Source organism: Rhinatrema bivittatum, chromosome 1, assembly GCF_901001135.1.
Source record: "Rhinatrema bivittatum chromosome 1, aRhiBiv1.1, whole genome shotgun sequence".
Taxonomy (NCBI): Eukaryota; Metazoa; Chordata; class Amphibia; order Gymnophiona; family Rhinatrematidae; genus Rhinatrema; species Rhinatrema bivittatum.
The window spans coordinates 789197193-789216829 of record NC_042615.1 but is presented as its reverse complement, the minus strand read 5'-3'; the positions used below and the strand labels follow the sequence as shown (position 1 = coordinate 789216829).

General features: G+C 45.0%; 2 protein-coding genes across 13 annotated transcripts in view; one reads left to right on the top strand and one right to left on the bottom strand.

Annotated features, from left to right (window-relative positions):
- Nucleotides 1–6965, bottom strand: part of FDX2 (ferredoxin 2) — a 41637-nt gene extending 34672 nt beyond the window's left edge. The window contains exons 1-3 of one of the 9 annotated variants that reach the window (XM_029580760.1): nt 6706–6844; nt 5390–5513; nt 2998–3383 (exon numbers count right to left, since the gene is read on the bottom strand). In XM_029580760.1, the coding sequence (XP_029436620.1) occupies nt 2998–3352 (355 nt within the window). In that variant the 5' untranslated portion in view covers nt 3353–3383; nt 5390–5513; nt 6706–6844. The other 8 variants (XM_029580744.1, XM_029580737.1, XM_029580751.1 and 5 more) reach the window with 8 other exon arrangements.
- Nucleotides 6966–6988: 23 nt separating this feature from the next.
- The window catches only part of C1H18orf25 (chromosome 1 C18orf25 homolog), a 169503-nt gene continuing 156854 nt past the window's right edge, over nt 6989–19637 (top strand). For 3 of the 4 annotated variants that reach the window (XM_029580709.1, XM_029580684.1, XM_029580700.1), the window contains exon 1: nt 6989–7120. The gene's annotated coding sequence lies outside the window, so the exon portion shown is untranslated. Of the gene's footprint in view, nt 7121–11402; nt 11684–19637 lie in introns of all 4 variants that reach the window. The other variant, XM_029580692.1, reaches the window with a different exon arrangement.

The window sequence follows — 19637 nt, the reverse complement described above, 5'->3', positions numbered from 1 at the left end:
CAGAAGAGACTCCCCCCTTCCCCGAAAGGTTCCCCAGTTCCTATGACGAAAGGGCATGCAACCTTTCAAAAAAAGAAACCCTCATCCTTTCTTTCATTGTTCCCTGTAATAACATGCTAGCCATGTTATTACAGGGAACAATGAAAGAAAGGATGAGGGTTAACAAGGATGAAGTACAAACATCTCAGCATTACTTCTGGTATTAATCAGGAAGTGTCACAACAAACACATAATAAGAACAGAAAGACCAACTCAAGCAATCTACGCCATGCTTACTGAAAGCTATGTAACAAAAAGCCCACATCCTTAGTATACCTGCCCAACATATATACCATAAGGAAGCTGCTGGTTTTTTTAGTCTCACAAGCAAAAAAAAAAAACATTGTCTTGCGTGATGCAAGAATTCCAAAATTGCAAAACGTTAACTGAACTTATAGAAGTGAAAAGCAAAATTGAAGTAGTGGGGGTGAGCCAACAGCATCGTCTTAAAATCTCTTATGCCTGACTGACCACATTATGCTGTATCACTAAAAACACATCTTATAGCACCTTGAGTTTTTGCTTCTTCCTGCTTACTTGTCCAATCTGAATTCATTATTCATGTTTTAAGTTCTAGGATCTCATCTTTCTGTATAATCTGACATTTTTTTAATTTATTTTTTTTAACCAACTTTGAACAATGTGTCTCCATGTGCTGACTACTTTTTGAGTACTAACGAAGAGTTCCAGAACTGTTTTAGCTCAATCACTTCTGGGCTACAAATTTAAATACAAAACAATAGGAAAGTCTATGCTGCCTCTGCCACATGAATGTACACAAAGCTTAAAAGTCTGAAAAGGCTGTGGTCTGTACCACTGCCACATCCCAGATACTAACAACTGTTTGAATCCTGGTAGTGGCTGTACCGAGCCTTCCCACTTTAAATGATTCAGGCTTTCCAGTGAAATAATCTGGGTAACAGAGAAAGCACAGAGTAGGGAAGATAATCATTTACTTTCATTCTGCATTGAAATCTGTAGCCCACAAATGACAGAGTGCCAAGAATTCTCCGTAACCGAAAAGCAGCAGCAGAAAGGTAGCACAGAAGCCAAGGCTGAACTTCTCAGGCTCCCAATTGCCTAAAACATGGGTACTGGCACTTTGGATTGGGTGAGGAAGAAGCAGAGCATCTGCAGCTGGCAGAGTTCTTCTGTTTATTTATTTTATTTATATTCTGCCTTTCATATACTTAAGAACATAAAACTTGTCATACTGGGTTAGACCAAAAGTCCATCAAGCCCAGTACCCTGTCTCCAACAGTGGATAACAGAGACCAATCCAGGCAGGATTCCCAAGGGGCAGATAGATTCCATGTTGCTTATCCCAGGGATAAGAAGTGGATTTCTGCAACTCCGCCTTAATAACGGTTTATGGTCTTTTCCTCCAGGAATTTGTCCAAACCTTTTTAAACACTACACTAATAGCTTTCATCACATCCTCTGGCAATGAATTCCATAGCTTAATTATGAGTCGAGTAAAAAAAAAAAATATTTTCTCGTATTAGTTTTAAATATATCACCTAGTAATTTCATTGTGTGTTCTCTAGTCTTTGTATTCTTTGAAAGAGTGAACAACCGCTGAGCGTTTATCCACTCCACTTATTTTATGGACCTCTATCATACCTGCCCTCAGTAGTCTTTTCTCCAATCTGAAAGAGACCTAATCTCTTTAGTCTTTCCTCATTGTGGAATCGTTCCATCCCCTTTATCATTTTGGATGCCCTTCTCTGTACCTTTTCCACTTCTGCTATATCTTTGAGATGTGGTGACCAGAACTGCACACGATACTCAAGATGAGGTTGCACACCATGGAGCGATATAAAGGCATTAAGATAGTCTCTGTTTTATTCTCCATTCATTTCCTAATCATGCCTAGCATTCTATTGGCTTCAAGGAAGATTACATTCAGGTACTGAATTGCTAGTCTCCAATGAGTCAGGTCTCCTATCCCCTGGCAGGCACAACCCAGGGTCATGCCGCATGCTTTCAGATGCTATTCCCCCAACTGACACGCTTCCTTTCTAAACAGGAGGTGCTTGGGTACAAGGGACAACTGCAGGTCCCAGAAGCAAGCATGCAATATATCCTACAGCGTGGCCCACTGACTGCTCCTGTTGGTGTGAGGAGAGGCAGGAAGCAGTAAAGTCTCTAAATGTTTGCTACGAAAAGCCTTTCAATACTTTATTTAATCACAATACCTGTGTACTGAGCCTGACATGCCAATCTATCAACAAGCAGAAATGCAAGAAACCTGGTCCAAAATTTAGCTTCTTTTAATCTTGAGTTACTAGCTCCTGGCCTGCTCTTCTTTAGCAGAAAATTGTTTAAAAAACAAAACAAAACACAAAAAAACCCCATACCATGGCTGCAAAGAACCAGTTGCTGCTCCCATGCCTAGTCTGAGTAACACTCTTTTAAAGGATAATGCTTCAGGTTCAGGCGAGTACCTTGGACTCACCTGTCACCCTCTACTGACATTTGGGACATATTTGTAAAATGTCATTTTACTGACCCAAGCTTTCTCCTTATCTTTGGACCTGGCCTCTGTGGGCTACGGTGCCATGAGCCCTTCTCCTATTTTATATTCCCTCCAAACTCACTTAGTCCAGTCATTGCAGAGACATGTGCTCATAGTATTATTGCTTACGTTCTTCATATATCTTGTTATGCCTTAGCGTTTACCATATTTCTTGAACTGACTTTATTTCCTTAACTTCCCCTTATATTTCTTGAACTGACTTTATTTCCTTAACTCCCCCTTGCTTAAGGTTTGGGGAAAATGCTATAGAATGGGATGTAATGGTAACAATTAAAAAGAACTGCACTCTCCAGCTTAGTCTTTGTTTACACAATGCTGACATCTCCCTGACCCATCCCTGACTGGCAGCTACACTGGCATGACAATGGCAGGTCAGAATATAGCAGTGTGTGATTCTCCAACTCTAGGCCATGCCTCACCTGCTGTCTGAAACATCCTGCCTCGTTCATCATCTGCTCCTGCAGCCCACCGTGAGACCCCTGGAATCCCGGTGGGGGTCCGAGGAGTCCTGGAATGCATTAACAATCGAAAACAACCTATAGCAAGGCCGCTGGCTCTCCAAGATCCGCTCATGCCTGCTCTCATCCGGCAAGTCTCTGGGTTGCACCTGTCAGCAGATCCACGGTCCTTAGGCGACTGGCCAGCGTTCCAGTAGTCTGTGTAAACCCTTCTAGTTTTCCACAGCAGCACCTTCTTTAGGGCCCACGGTAAACAGGAATGTGTGATGGACGCTCCTTCTGGAGAGGCATGGTTCAAACAATGTATGGCCTTCATTTATGAACTTCATCTGTGTGACCAACAATAACTGAAAAATAATAAAACATTCCATGCACTTAGAGAACTTTAGCACAGATGAATAAATTGCTGGCAAGTGATAAACAAAGTTTTCTGGAGACCACCACTATTGGATAATTCTGTTCGCCCAACAAAAGGCAGCACAACCTGCAAAGAACACAGCTTGGTCCAGGCCCATTTTGACTATCAGAACTCTTCCCTTAAGTTCAAAGAAAAGTATGCAATTTATACCTTCCAGTATGGCCACCTAAGTGGCCATACTGGAAGGCTCAAGTATAAATTATGTAAGGTCTATCCACTCCTTCCCCACCAACCCTAAACATAGAAAGGACTGAAGGATGGAATTGCATTTTTCAATTCTTATCGAATCGCCTGCATCTATGATCTTTTCAAATATTTGGTCTTTGCATTACAATTGCTCAAGAGCTTTCCAAAGGGTGCTTAGTTTCTAGAGAGATTCTAGGCTGGTCCTGGCTTCTGAATCTCATTCCAAATAGCAGGATAGCTGAGGACCAGCACTACAATCCACAAAGGACTTCACTACCTCACTGTTCATTTCAGAATCCAGTTGGATATTTTCATGATTTGGACTGAGCAGGAAGAGAATAAGAACATAAGAACATAAGAAAATGCCATACTGGGTCAGACCAAGGGTCCATCAAGCCCAGCATCCTGTTTCCAACAGTGGCCAATCCAGGCCATAAGAACCTGGCAAGTACCCAAAAACTAAGTCTATTCCATGTAACCATTGCTAATGGCAGTGGCTATTCTTTAAGTGAACTTAATAGCAGGTAATGGACTTCTCCTCCAAGAACCTATCCAATCCTTTTTTAAACACAGCTATACTAACTGCACTAACCACATCCTCTGGCAACAAATTCTAGAGTTTAATTGTGCGTTGAGTAAAAAAGAACTTTCTCCGATTAGTTTTAAATGTGCCCCATGCTAACTTCATGGAGTGCCCCCTAGTCTTTCTACTATCCGAAAGAGTAAATAACCGATTCCCATCTACCCGTTCTAGACCTCTCATGATTTTAAACACCTCTATCATGTCCCCCCTCAGTCGTCTCTTCTCCAAGCTGAAAAGTCCTAACCTCTTTAGTCTTTCCTCATAGGGGAGTTGTTCCATTCCCCTTATCATTTTGGTAACCCTTCTCTGTACCTTCTCCATTTTCTGGCTCTGAATACATTCTATTCTTCAATTAAATTCAACCTAGATTACTTCACAAAAAGACTTATTTGTGAGCACCATCATCATAACATTATATACAGCATAGTCACACAATCCCACATACATGCTCAGACTAAAATCATTAGGAGTACTAACGGAATCCTTAAATGGCTATAATCCAAACATCATCTCCAAGAAAATTCATGTAAACACATCCATGGAGATACTACTGCAATACAAAAATCAGAACAGATAACCCCAAACTGGGCAGAATGGAAGAACAAATTTGCCTTTATATGCTATCATCTGTTATTATATACAGTTTATTGACTTCTCCAGGAACTCGTCCAAACCTTTTTTTCAATGCAGCTATGCTACCTGCCTTAACCACAGCCTCCAGCAATGAATTCCAGAGCTTAACTGTGCAGAGTGAAAAAGAATTTTCTCCAATTTGTTTTGAATGTGCTACTTATTAACTTCATGGAGTGTCTCCCTAGTTTTTGTATTTTTTGGTAAATATAAATCAATTATGTACTCTTTCAAAAAATACTAAGCCTAAGGGTCACCGGAGTCTCTGTCCTAATACCTCACAAGACTTGCTGCCTTTCAGTGCTAATTCTCATCCTGATCTGTTAACATGTGGTGATTTACTGTAATGTCAAGTTGATGTTTATTGTCTCACATATGGCATGATTGTAACATATTATATTGTACACCTATGACATGAGCTGTTATAGGTTTCATACTTTAAAACTCGAGTGTTCTGGTATTAAGCAAGAAATAAATGAAAAATATTAAATATTTAGTATCTATATGTGTAGTTTCATCTAGCTAGGTGGCATTACCTTCAAGACCACAGAGGACAGGATCCAGAAGGCCCTGCACTATCTGGATCCTTTCTATCCTCAATATTTGCCAACTTGATCAGCTGTTTCATATCAGCAAATGTCAACAGATTGGTAGGGTGAGCTGGAAAGAAGCAGACTAGCAGGTGAAATGCATGGGGAAAGCAACAGCAATCAAAAACAGAATTGAAGCAGGACATATAAACTGTTTTTAGGCTCTACTGTGTTTCTTGCTTTCCTCAGGTTTCTAGTTACTAAGAAAACCCATGCAATTTTCTCTCTTGCTGCTTTTACCCCCTGAAGAAATAAGCCAGCCAGGGTATAGAAAGGTAAAGGGCGGGAGGGGGTAGAAAAGGCGTGGTGAGAGGTAGGGAAGCAGAGGAGATGGGGCCAAGTCTTCTTAGTAGTCTTGAGGGTGAAAAAAAATAGTTAATCCGGGGCTAACATGAGCACTTTTTCATGATTCTACTTCCAAATGCAGGCCCTTGTTCTCGGTTGTAAAATCTGCCTCCCTAAACTACATACTTTTTTGCCACACGGAAAGGGAAGGCTGTACAGGAGGGGAGAGGACTGGGAGAGAAGATACTGGAAAGAAAAAGAGAATGGCGTGGAAGCATATGAGGAGTGCACTTGACAAAAAATTGAACTCAGGATGCACTCCTACTGCTTCCCCTTTCTCTCCCCCCTAAAAAAAAATAAAATATATGTGGAGGAAGAATATAGCTGCGAAAATACATAGCAAGTGCATTTTGTCCCTGGCGAGTAAGCACTGGAGACGTTTTTCATATTCTGTATATGTAACTAAAAAGTGTTTTGCGAACCTTTTATGTGAAAGGTCCTCTAAACATTAACATTATACTGCAGCGCTGACTAGATACGTTCTAACAACCTGAAAATACTAACTCCAGGACAGGAAATGGATACTACGGACAAAAAAAGGCTCCAATGCATCTAAGAGTACCAGAGCCCCCTCCGCCCAGCTCTGACGCGACTCCTGCTTAGCAGCGCTCACTTACCTCCTGCCCTTGCACCTCCCCTCACCGTCACTTCCGCTCTCTACTCCACCCCCTAACTTCTCACGCCTTCATTTACATTTTTTTTTTAAATTTCTCCTTGAACAAAATGTAAAAAACCACTTCCGGGACCGTTCATCCTTCACCAGCAGAAAGACAGTTCACCTCCGGTGCATCAGGCAGCGCCTTGCCAACCCGCTTCCTTTTGAAAGATGGTGGCAGAGCACTTCCGCTGCTTCTCCTCCTTTCCTAAGATGGCAGCTGACTGGGCGCTAGCCCTTGCAAAATTATTCGCTCCATTACCTCCTATGACGCGACTTCCTTCCGCGGGCCCTTGAGGAATGACTTTTCATTTATGTTACTGGGGTTCTTTTTACGTCTTCCCGTTAACTATATATGCAATCATAGTCTAGAAATATTTCCGTGCACTAATCCACCCCGCTTTTTGCTCCAGGAGCTCCCCACTCACGAGTTTTCTGGTGAGTTGCTCCTTTAAGAGCGCCTCTCTAAGGTCAACGGAGTTCTGTCCCCCGCTCCGCGCTGCTACGTCAGGACGCCGCCGGAAGTGACGTAGCCAGCACACGGGGCCGCGGTGACATTTTTGGTGGGCGCTCTCGCTGGAGCGGGTTTCGGCGGTTAGAGGGAGTGGTGTCGCCGAGCGATGTGCAGCCGGTTCCGGGACGGGGCTGAGGGCGCGCCCTGAGGACAGCCGCCAAGGGTGAGTCCCGATCGCCTCTCTCTCTCTCTTCCCCGGGGTGAAAGCAGAGCGACGAGTCCGGGGAGCGGCCCCCTGCCTTCACTTCACTCGGTGGGGTAGGACTCCCTCATCTCCTCCTGGAGATCGGGGCCCACGTCTCTTTTCTCCCCCGGGGACTGGATCTTTTCTTTTCCCTCCAGGGGATCGGATTATTTCTTAACTTTCCTCTGCTTTTTCCCGCTCTCTCTCTCTCTTTTTTTTCTTTTCGCTATCTCTAGCCGCTCTCCCCGGGATCAGAAGCTTCTAGACACCCTCTTTTTGTTTTTCTCTCTCCCGGAGGTGGGCCTTTTGCCTGTGTCTGCTCCAGAACCTCTATTCCTGCCAACTGGCAATTTCCATGTTCTCACATTATTTCTCTTTATTATTTTTGATAGCCCAAGCTCCATTTATCTTTTCCCTTATCCTTTCTTGACTTGGGACTCTCCTGCTCCATTGTGCAAATCGTGCTATCGGGTTTGGGTAAATTTAAAATTATTCCTTAAGGTAGTGTAGCAGCAAAGACCTGGAGGTTAGACATCTGTCAACTGGCAGATTCGAAAGAAGCAGATACGTGCTAGGTCTGGAAGAAGAAAATTCACTGGCTCTTAAAAAAAAAAAATAAAGTTGGCAAACAAAAAAATATGAATATTATCTTCTGATTGGTAGCTCTTATTCTGGGAAGTTGGAAATGAACTAGAAGGAATTCTTCCAAAAGCGAGTGAGTAACAAAGTGATGAGTTGCAGAAGTTGGCCTACCTAATATCATTCAGGAAAAAGATCTTGGAGTGCCATGGCTACCTCTGCAGAGGCAGCAGCAGTCGAGTTATCAGAATACAAGGAGTTACTGAGAAAATAATTGAGACCAGAACTTAAAACCTCTGCCTGACACTCAAGTCCACACCTTGCATGCTGTGTTCAGACCTGGCCATGTTCCAGTTCAAAAAGCATGCAGTCCACCTAGAAAAGGTACAGAGAGAGGCACCAAAGATGATCTGGATATGGAAGAACTTCTTTATAGGAGAAGAGGTGGTTGAGGGAAGATAAGATGGACATGTCCTGGAAGATGTGGAGAAAGCAAATAGGATTCTGAGAGTCTTGTAACACAAGAACTAGTGGGACACCTGCTTACGTTACCAGACTTCCTCATACAATCCACAACTTGTTATTACAAGTTCTTGTGGAGGCAGGTTCCTAATTCCTTCTGAATTCCGTGAAGTTGACATAAGAGTTCAGACTTAGGCTGGTAAATGTGACTGGACATCCCTTAACTATGATTGCTTGAAGTATATCACTCTGTTTAATACCTCTGCTGCCTGCCAATGATGAGGACAGGATGCTGGATGCCTGATGGATCTTTGTCTGACCTAATGTGGTTGTTTTTGTTTATCCCTTGCAATCCCAAGCAGATATTTTTCGGCTACAGCACAGAACCACAGTAATGTGAATGTCTTGTGCCTTCTCTTCCTCTATATCTGCAGACAGATGCCATTCACCTAAATCTGGCTCAGAACCACAGCAAAGTGAGTGTTTCATGCCTGCCAGCCTCTTCCTCATGGGCAAGCACTGTCTATGGATGGTGGGCAGGCACAAATCAGCTTGGCCAAAAGAGAAACCACTGTAGTGACTACATAACAGCAGCCTTCTTTTCCTCTCTGGAAAAGAACATTTTCTGTTTTGTTACCTTTAAAACTCATTTTTAGAATGCTGTTTTATTGTCTTCAAAGTGTTTTAACAGTCAGGAGGCTTGTCAGACTCTCTAGATTCTTGGTATTGGGACATAGAAGGAAAGCAAGTGTGTTAGAATAGGCAGAGATTGATGTTGAATTGCGTGTTTTGGCTTTGTGTTGTTTTTCCAATAGAAGGGCTGCATACTTGAGAAGGAGAGAACTGGTTCTAAGGTGTTGCAGTGTTTGGATCTGTAACTCTAGTATCTCCAGCACTGCTACAAAGACAAATTGATTCTAAAGAGTTCTCTGAGGCTCCATGGAAAGCAGAGAATGGGCCTGCTGAGAGCTCCCAGTTTGTGTGCTGCTCTGCTGTCTGTTGATGGTTTAGGTCTCCTTTGGATACTTTGCTCTTCAGCTGAGAACCAGAGACAGTGAGTTCAAAGCCTGACAGACCTTGGGGAACTTAAACCTGTACAGCTGCAGAAATACCTTCTGACCCAAAGAGCAGATGATCCAGTATGCTCTTACTAAGAGCTGTGGAATACTTTGAGATCTATGATAGAATTTGATTCAATTTAACACATTTATAGCCTGCTTTCCAATAGCCAAGATAACGCCAGAGCAGATGGAAAGAAACAAGAAAATAAAACGAGCAACAGTGTTGCACTATACATCATCATACATATGAAATAAATAAAAAAAAATCATAACATAAACATCAATGCAACTGTAAAATAATACAACCATAATCCTTAAAAGGCAAAAATTGCTATATTAATTTTATGCAAACGTTAGTCCTATAATAATAATTCTCTTCTTTGCCTCTTTCTATTCCAACTGTCAGAATAAAAACATCTTCATTTGCTTATGGAAAAGGCTATAAGAAGTTTCCACCATGTGGAGGCTACACCAGAAAATAATTTCCTAGTTCTTACTTTGGAAATTGTTCCTACTGAAGGGACTTCTTAGTTTGAACAAAGCAGCTTTGACAGAACATGAAAAGTAATTTTAGCAGCCAACTAAGAAGGACCAATGCCTTTTGGTGAACAGAATACTAAGAAAACCTTCACATTCTGTCTGTATGGGAGCCCATGAAGGGCATCCGCTGCCAGTAGTATCTCTTGCAGCTGCAGTTTGTAAAAGCTGTAACCAAGCTAACATTCTTTTTTTATAAACTGCATTGCAGCAATCTAGGTGTGATAATATAGAGGCCTGTAGCGCCAGTCTTAGATCCTGTGGCTGCAAAAAACAGTTTAGGTTGCTTAATCATTCTTAAACAAAAACTTCCCCCACCCTCTTTTTTTTTTTTTTTTTTTTTGTAACATCTTGTATTGGTCTTTCTTAGAAAAGCCTGGAGTCTGAGAGGATCCCTAAACTTTTTACCTCCATGGACAGTATAGATGCCATGTTTCCCAGGCCCAGCTTAGAATATTTCTCAGGAAAAGGAGAGAATCACAGCCACGACATTTCTGTTCTGTGTGCCTTGAGTTTTAAGCAATTATTAGACATCCATGCTGAGACAGCATCTAAAAGCTGGATTTTTCCCAGGAGTCTGGCCATGGTACCTGAACATTGTCTGCATAAATGGACACATTCGCCCTTAGGTGCCTGATAGTGGCACTCAGAGAGTGAAGGTATACATTAAACACAAGCATCAAGGTGGAACCCCAGTGGCACCCGTAATGTCAATGGCTAGGGCTGTGGCACATTGGCATTAAACTTTACTTTCTGAGATGTAGCTAAGGACATAATCCAGGTCCTCCAAATGTACATAAAGTTAGGAATGATTGTGTCAGAGGTTGCTGATTGCGGATGAGCAGAAATCCTGATTCTCCTCTATGCAGCAGGAGCCTGGCATCATTTTCCGGGGAACCCAGAAGGTTTCTGGCCTGAATCCTGACTGGATGGGATCCAAACCCCTCAGTCCCTGAAGTAGTGCCCAATTTCAGTTGTTACTATTGATTCAATCAATTTAGCTAGAATAGCAGTATTAGAGACACTACGAGAATTGGAGTAATCAGAGTTCAAACCGGGTTTTTAAGTAATGGCTTCACGATTGCTGTTTTCAAAGGTTCTGGAAAATGGCCAGTTTCTAGTGGTATAGTCACAGATCTGACTAAGTCAAAACTGCATATGATAGATTTCTAAACAGCCTTGCTGGGTGTAAGGGTCAAGTATACGGTGGCCTTTGGCTAACTTATCCATCCCCTGGATTTCCACAATGTCCATTGGCTCAAAAGACGTTGGTTAATGCATTAACGGCTAACATCTTAATATCTGTTTTCCCTAATTGTAACATCTCCGGCTCTACAGCCTTCAAGGATCTGGATTTGCTGAGGGTAAGGATGCGTGAATATCCCGGATCTTTTTGTCAAAATAGTTGACAAGCACATCTGTATCAAGTGTGGCAGGAGTCTTGCGTCAGCCACACGGATTTCAGCCCCAAGCCCTGTAGTATCTGAAAACGTTCTTAGGATTATTAGCTTTAAAGAATGTTATCGGTGTATAAATCCTTTTTAGCTTTGCTTTTGGCTCTTATACGTCTTAAATGCACCATCCAGCTCTGCTGTACTTCTCTTCTCTTTGATCTTCCCCAGAGTGTGTCCAGTTGATGGCAAGTTTGTGTGGTTGCAGTATTCTTTCTGAGAACCATCCAGTTCCTTTCGGTTTGTGCAACAGTCTCCCCCTCAGAGGCGTAATCTGATCCAGGGAATTCCTGCACAGATCAGAAAAGGTAGAGACCAGTTCCTCAGCTGAAATGAGACACCAGCTTATCACTATCTTTTTCGATGGCTTTGTGGAACCGATCTATATCTATTTTCCCTCATCTTTGGAAAGATGAAGACAGAAAAATTAGTCACCTTAGGCTTACTCTGCAGTAAGTATGAATAATGACAATAGTTGACACCCTACCTTATCTACCAACTGCTTGTCACTAACATTGGTCAACACCGCTTCCAAAACAATAAGAATAAGTGCAGTGGAAATGTGTTGTTGATGTTCTCGTTTGCCCTCCTGTGTGCTCCTGGGATGGAGGTTGGGTAGGGAAGGGACCCTTTCTGATTGGGGGGTAAGGGAGGGCTCTGTCTCAACCTGGAAGATAGCAAGTCTGATGCCCATTTAAAGTTGGGCCTGTTCACTGTACATTCCTCTCCCTGACAGGATACCACACCCTCTTCTCGCCTTGCAGTCACCGCCTGGTGCCAGGGGGATCTGTTCCTGCTGGCACCACAGGGCAGAGTAAACAGAGACCTCTAGCAGCGCTTGCAGTGGTGGAAAGTGGGAGTGAGGCAGTAGTGCTGGAGGAGCGAGGTGGTATCTATAACCGGGGGGAGGGGGAGCGTGTCACATTTCAGGCAATTTTGAGCACTAAGAGGGGTCAGAGCAGTGGATGGGGGTGGGAAAAGCGTGTGTGTTGGGGGCTAGAGAGAGAAAGGGGTCCGACAGAAGAAAAGACATGGATGAGGGAAAGAGAACGGGGAAGGAAAACATGGCGTAGGGAAGAGAGGTTTAGAGGCGTGAAAGAAAACAGGATAATGGACAGGCTGTGTGATGGGAATAGGGGATAAGAGACCAGAAAGACTGAAGGGAGGGTTGGAAAGTGGGAGAGTATGGACAATTGATTGGGAAAAGAAACACCTGAGGGGGGGCAAAAGAGGCTGTAGTGAGAGGATGGAGTAGGGGTGAAGATAAAATGCCAGCAGAAACAAATTGGAATCCGAATTTGGCAAAGAGAAAAACAAATAATTCAGACACAGGAGGTGGGAGAAATATTTTAAGAAATATTTTGTAATTGAATTTGACTTTTTTGCACATACAGTTATATTCAAATCTGTGATTACCAAAGGATCTACCCGGAGCTTCTGCCCCAGATCCTCCCATCAGCACATTGGAAGGCAGGCGGTGAGGGCTGTGCATCCTCCTTTAGGGGTGTTTCGGAGCTGAGTTTGAGGGAAGGTGTGTGCAGGAGAGGGGACCAGCTGTAAGGAGTTCACTTGCAAGCTGTAGCCCCCTGACTTCCGCGAGCAGCCACGTTGCCATGACCTGTCATGGGGGGGGTCACGCTCTCTTCATGCAGGACATGTGATGTCATGTGGGACATCCCAGGCGCTTGGGACCAGTTGGCAACAACTGCTTTCTGGGGCTCAGGGCCTGGTTGCAGAGAGACATGAAGGATTAAAAAAAAAAAGAAAGTCAACAGAAAAATGAAGCTGGAAAACTATTTCCAAAGCCTGTGAGATGTTTTAGCAGCCAGGGAGCGAGAGAGAGAGTGAATCCTCTGTCCCACCATGCTCCTTTTTTTTTTTCCCTCTTTTCTGTTTCTCTTCATCCCAGTAGCAGACATAAAGGCAGCAAGTCGACAGCAGTATGGGGACCTGAACATGCTCCCCACCCCCCTGCCTTTAGAAAGGAAGCTCAATGTGTTTCTGTGCCGCTGCCACGGAGCCTGCGCTGAGGGGTCCTGCAGAACCCCCCCTGGGATTCTGCCAGCCACAAATGCTTCACCTCTTGCCCCATGCGGTGGAAGGTGGGGTGGAGAAGGGTTGGCACAGAGCACTAGACTGCCCTGTTTTCAGCTGGAGATGCCAGCGCCCGTATTTTAGTTGTCTGCATCCAGGCCATCTGGATATAAGGTTCGCGCACTGTGTCTCCCGTATAGAGCAGTGGTCCCCAATCCTGTCCTGGGGATCCCCCAGCCAGTCGGATTTTCAGGATATCCACAATGAATATGCATGAGAGAAAATTTGCATGTTATGGAGGCGGTGCGTGCAAATTTTCTCTCATGCATATTCATTGTGGGTATCCTGAAAATCCGACTGGTATTAGAGTATAGCTGGGTCATCGCTGCAATAGTGAGAAAAGCGATTGTATCGCAGCTGATGTGAGCGTTTTCTGCGTTACTGCTCGTAAATTCAGAGGTGCTGGGATGGCATCACGTGTGCAGTCTTATCAGTCCCATCTTACAGCAATCTGCTGGTTAATTGTTCTCTGGGAGTATTCTCTGTATGGATGCGCTTCCAAGAAAGACGGGCGTTCGGTTACCTTTCCTGCCAGCCCACGGCCCTGACGTTTCAGCACTGCCTGTGCGCCCCCCCCCCCCCCCCACACACACACACATCAGCCGGACAATCCTGTCTGGCGAGAAAATCGTAGCTAATCTAGCTCATAAATCCCCCCCCCAAAAAAAAAATTCATGTAGTACTGATCTCCAAGGTACAAGAACTCGGGTGAAGTCCTTGAAAACACGTGGATGCCCTTGATGTAAGGAGGTAGGGAGTAGAAATGCCCAGACGGTACAAGGAGCCTGGCCTGCCGTGGCAGGGGAGTCTCAGGCTGCTGCCTGTGGTGGAGCCATATATCTCCTGGAGCCTGGTGCGCTGTGCACGAAGCAGTTTTCCCACTTTTCACTGTCTGTCGCAGTAGCTGAAATGGAGCTGCTGGTGCCAAGAAGCTGTCAGTGGTGCCATGGTCCTCCTCTGCAGGCTGGCCCCTGCCAAGCTGAGTGATTACAGCCATCAGATATTGGCAAGACAAGCTGATCCAGGCTCTGTCTGCTTGCCTGCTATTAGCATGGCTGGTATAATGACGCTTTCCATGCCACCAGAGCACCGGTTAATTGCATGTCAGTGGGCGGGCTTGGGAATAGAGTGCAACAGTTGGGTACTGACTTAAATCAGACATTTTCTGGTTATCTCTTGCTAATGATATGGATCTGTTAGGATTGCCTTGGTTCCGATTTTGTTTCAGAAAGTAGCCTGTGTTTTGAGGACAAAATTGAAGCGTTGGTCCATTCTGTACTTTTTAAATAGTCTGACCCGTGTTTTTGGAAGATTTTACTGCTTTGGAAAAGCAAAGTTAATGTGACACGCTGGCCAGATCTCGTTGTTCAGGGCAGATGGTTAATGTGTGATATATTTGGGGCCTTATTCAGAAATGGACTTTTTCCCATTTTTCTGCCTACAGAAAGTCTTTATTGAATTTAGGCCACTTTGTATCTTAATTCATTTTGTCAAACATCCTGGAGCTACAGGATAGTTCTCTGGACTTAAGAGATACCATGCTGGTTCAGATCAAAGGTCCATCGAGCCCAGAATTCTGTCTCCAAGAGCGGCCAATCTGGGTCACTTGGCAGATCCCGAAGAGTAGATCTGATTTTTGCTGCTCACTCCCAGGGATAAGTGGTAGCTTTCCCTGAGTTGTCCTAGCTATTAATGGTTTATGGACCTTGTACATCACAATGCCAGTGCTGGCAATGCCTCGTGCAGTTGGAGACACACCGGCCTATTTATAGCTCTGCTGATAGCACTGTTTCCAGATCAGTTAATCCAGACATCGTGAATTTAAAATCTCATAACTGGAAGTACCTAATCGACAGCATCCATCAGAAATATGACTTAACTTTGTCAGTTGCTGGGATTGAATAATGATGCATCAGTAATAATTTTTTCACTCTAGTCTATTATAATATTCTTGTGATGTCCTTCTGGCTACAGTACCAGCAGTGACCACAAGGTGTCAGTATTTTCTGCCTCTGTTGGTACTATAGCCTCTTATTTCCTGGATAGATACCAAATGAATATTGGCACAGGTTACAGGAGCAGTATTTCAAGGGGTGAGGAGGGGGGGGGGCAGATGGTGCAGTGCCTTGGGGCCCACATAGTGAAGGGAACCCCTTTCTCAGCCTAGGTCAGCGTTTCCCAACCTTTTCACAGCCCATGCACACCTACGTTGTTAAAAAAAAAAATAAAAAATGTTGTGCGGCACACCGACCTCCACAAAGCAGGTAGCGTGGACATGGAGAGGGGTCATATGGCCAGAAAGCCCCACCAGTCTCTCGCCCAAATTTTAAATCAAAGGGGTGCATGAGCCCATAACGATGGAACAGCTCCCTCTAAATATAAGTGCAGGAGAAGTCTGTGTGTTGTGGGCAGCTGACTCAGTTAGTTACTTTGGCTGCTGCATGCGGCTGCCAGAGCAGCTTTACTGCTGCTATCCCAGCCTTCGATGTGAGTCATATCCAGTGTTCAGGGCATGCTCGCCCCTTCTCACTCAGCCTAGGGATAGGACAGAGTCTGGAAGGACTCAAAAGATGAGGAAGTGTTGTATGTAATGTGTGCTGCACAAAGTGGGGCCTGGTTATCCCTGCCCATTAATTCCCATACTCCAGGGCTCCTGCTGTGGCTAGAAAGAAGAGGCATGCCTGATTATACACCTTTTCAGAAAGGAGTTTCCACAAGTTCAAGAGCCACTGCTGGTTTCTCTTGTTGCTGTGAGATCGTGATAGCAGAGCCCAAGAGCTGGGCTGGATCTAAGCATCAGGCAGGGCTTACTTTTCCACGGTTCACCGGATCACGCTGGTTGGGAAGCACTGATCTGGATGCGGCTGTGCTGCTCACATAGATGTCACCATGGGGGCAGAGAGGGAACAAGTGCTCTGTAACCCAAAAAAAAAAAAAATGGTTTGTGCTCGCCCCTCCTTCCTTTCTGCTCTACCACTGCTGTCACAGATCTGCAGAATTCACCCTTTCCTATTTTCTTCACACACCCCCCCCCCCCCCCCGGCCCATTTCTAGCTGATAGAGTGCCACCAGGGGTCCAATACTCTTAACTGGCTTCCTCTGCCATTGGGCCCTCTCTCATGTGTGGTTCAAAGAATCAGCTGTTCGGCTGCATGGTGTGCCATAGTTGCAGAGCACTGTGCAGGTCAAACAGCTGATCTGCAGGAGAGAGATCCTAGTGGCAGGCAGAGCACGTTACATGTGCCAGGCTTTCACAGCTCTCAACAATCCTTCCAGTCCCGCCCTCCTCTGCTAGGGGTACCCAAGTTGGGGGCCTGAGATGACACCTTTTTTCCCAATAGAGAAAATCTGCCCCCCCCCCCAGCCCTGTACACAACAGGCCCCTCGTCTGAGGCATCACACTGCCAGTGCCCCAGTCAAAACCAGAGGTGGGTTTTAACTGGATACCAGGAACTCTGCTGAAGGACCTTGGAGTCTTTTATGTACATGGTTGGCCCATTGTAAATGGTCCTCAGCATTATAAAAAGAGGGTACTGATTTACATCTACTGGCATTTCCAGCAGATTGACCCCACTTGGGAGAAGTCTCTACGTCAGGATGTGCTTCAGCAGGAGCACTCCTCCCTCTTAGAAATCAATGTGGTTGATCTGGTTCCACTAAGGAAACGAGGACAGGGATTCTCCGTCATGTACTTCCTGATGCCAAAGAAAACAAGTGAGCTCTGTCCCATCCTTTACCTAAGGGACTCAAACAGATACCTAAAAAGAGAAAAGTTCATGAGGGTTTCTTGGGGCATCTTAATTCCCTTTTTGCAAGAAGGTGATTGGCTATGCTGTCTTGATCTGAAGGATGTTACACTCCCAGGTTACAGAAAATATTTGCTTTGTGGTAGGGGTTTTTCACCACCAGTAGCACATGGCTGTCTTTTGACCTAGCATCAGCTCCATGTGTCTATACCAAATGTCTTGTCCTGGTGGCAGCTCATCTACACAAGATGAGGGGTGCACGTGTTCCCTCCACCTGGACAATTGGCTGGTCCAGATCAGTTCTCATGAAGGTGCCACAGAATCGGTGTGCAGAATCATCTGGGTGTTGGATTTAATGAGGTAGTTGATTTTATAATCCCTAAGTCCCACCCTGGTTTATTGGAGCATTGCTACACACGACTCTGGCAAGTGCCTTCCTTCCACATCAGAGGACTATCACATTGATTTCCACAGTGGATGGGGATGTAAGTAAGTCAGGTGTCAGCATGGGACATGTTGAGATTGTTTGACCTCATAACATCAACAGTCCATGTTACTACTTTGGTATGTATCCTTATGAGGAGAGTTCAATGGACTCTCAGATCACAGTGACTGCAGGCCATTTGGGATCTTCAGGACACCCTGTCCTGGTGGTGTAACAATTACAGTCTGAACAGAGGCACTGTCCTGACTACAGAGTGGGGAACCCATGTATGGAGGCCTGTGATCTGTTCAGGAAAAGCTTCATCCGATAGATTTCCTAGAGCTAAGGTCAGCTTGGTACACTCTAAAAGCTTTTGGAGATCGGTTAATCTACAAAAGTGGTCTTGGTTGAGATGGCCCAGGCGGGCCTAGATCTGGTGGGGGATGGCAAGGTTCATGATGTCAGTCATGACTGCCTCAATAGCCGACTTGCAGTTGGTCTCAGAGCTGCGATGTGGAGTTCTCTCCACGCGTTTACATCATTTTATTGTTCAGACAGGGGCTCCTGAAGGCAATGTTGCACTGTGGAATCTTTGAGATCTGGAACCCAACTCTCTACCACCTGGGGCCCAGACTTCTCCTATATAAAAAGAAAAGGCCTGTTGCCAACAAACAGCTTTCCTTGTGCCCCTTTTTCTTCAGGGCAGTCTGCAGCTCGGGACTCCCCACTTGTGAGAGCTGCCGGCCTGCTTGTCCTCGGAGAAGAAACGTTGCAGGTAAACAGTTCTCCTTTCTCCGAGGACAGCAGGCTATCATTCCTCATGGTACCTGCCCGCCTCCCCTTGGAGTTAGCTGCAAAATAGATTTCCGGGGGCCCCCCGTGTGGACTTGTGGTTTAATGCCACCCTGCACGAGCCCAGTAGGGCACAGTCAGAAATCTGGAAACCCACTTGCTTGGGCCGGCGGCATGATACAGGTAGGCAGCTTTGCTTTCTATCACTTGCACAGGTAACGCTTAGCATCTGTGCGTTCTGTTCATTTCATGTTATTAGTAAACGCGCCTACCGTTTGTACTTCGAGTGTCTTTCATTTTGTTTTCTGCTTGTCCATTTTGTTGTTAAATGTGCCTCTTCTGCCTAAACACGTCTGAAGTTGTCTCTTTGCTGTATCCTGATGAGCACATCTGCTGGTCTTAGGCAGAGTATCAGATTCTGCTGATGGATTTATCTCCTGGGTATCAAGAGAGAGAGAGAAATGCAGGATTTAACAATTTTTAGGCAGTTCAGTAGCATAGCGGATGTTGGCAGATCCGGACCATGTGGCCCCCTTGTTCTGCCTGCTTAAGCGAAGCAGGCGGGCAGGAATATCCCCCTCTACACTGAGCAGATCCCCCAGCGGTTAGCCATACAGACTTGCCTTCTCCCCTTCACTATAGGCTGGGGATTGTATGCCCAGGCGAGGCAATGACCATAACAAGCACTGCTGGTGAAGCTTGATACAGCCGTCCTGCCATTCCATTCTTCCCTTTGGGTATGGTTGTCTTGGATGTATGCTGATTTTTGTTCTGGTTCAATGCTTAATTTTGTTACTATTTTAGTTTTCCCTTGGAATGTATGTCCTGTTGCGGATGTGTGTTCTGTACTCCTGCCCCCTCTAAGATACAGGTCTTCCCATTACTCTACCTGACCTCCCCCCCCCCCCCCCCCCCCCCCACTCTGTATCTGTCCCAAGCTTCCTTAAATTCTGCCACAGTTTTGGCTGCTGGTAGACTATCCCAGGCCTCCTGGGGGAATTCTGCACACAAAAACTTAACTCTGCATACTGAATTTTGGTCAGAATAATACAGTCTTTAAGTAAGACCGGTATAGAAATATGTTAAATAAAATAAATAATTCATTTAAAATGTAATACAGAAAACATTATTTCTTAAAGATGAAGAGTTCTACATATTTTGAGCAGAATGTCCCTGAGAGCTCACTGAAGTGTCCCTTCCACTCGCTCTCCCTCTTCCCCTGGCCAGTCTTTTCACTTTGCCCTCTTAGGCACCAACTCTTCCACCTGCCACTATCTCTTCCCTCCCCTTCTAGGCTCAACCCCTTCCACTCCCATAGTTTGACCCCCTTCCTCCATACTGCCCCGCACA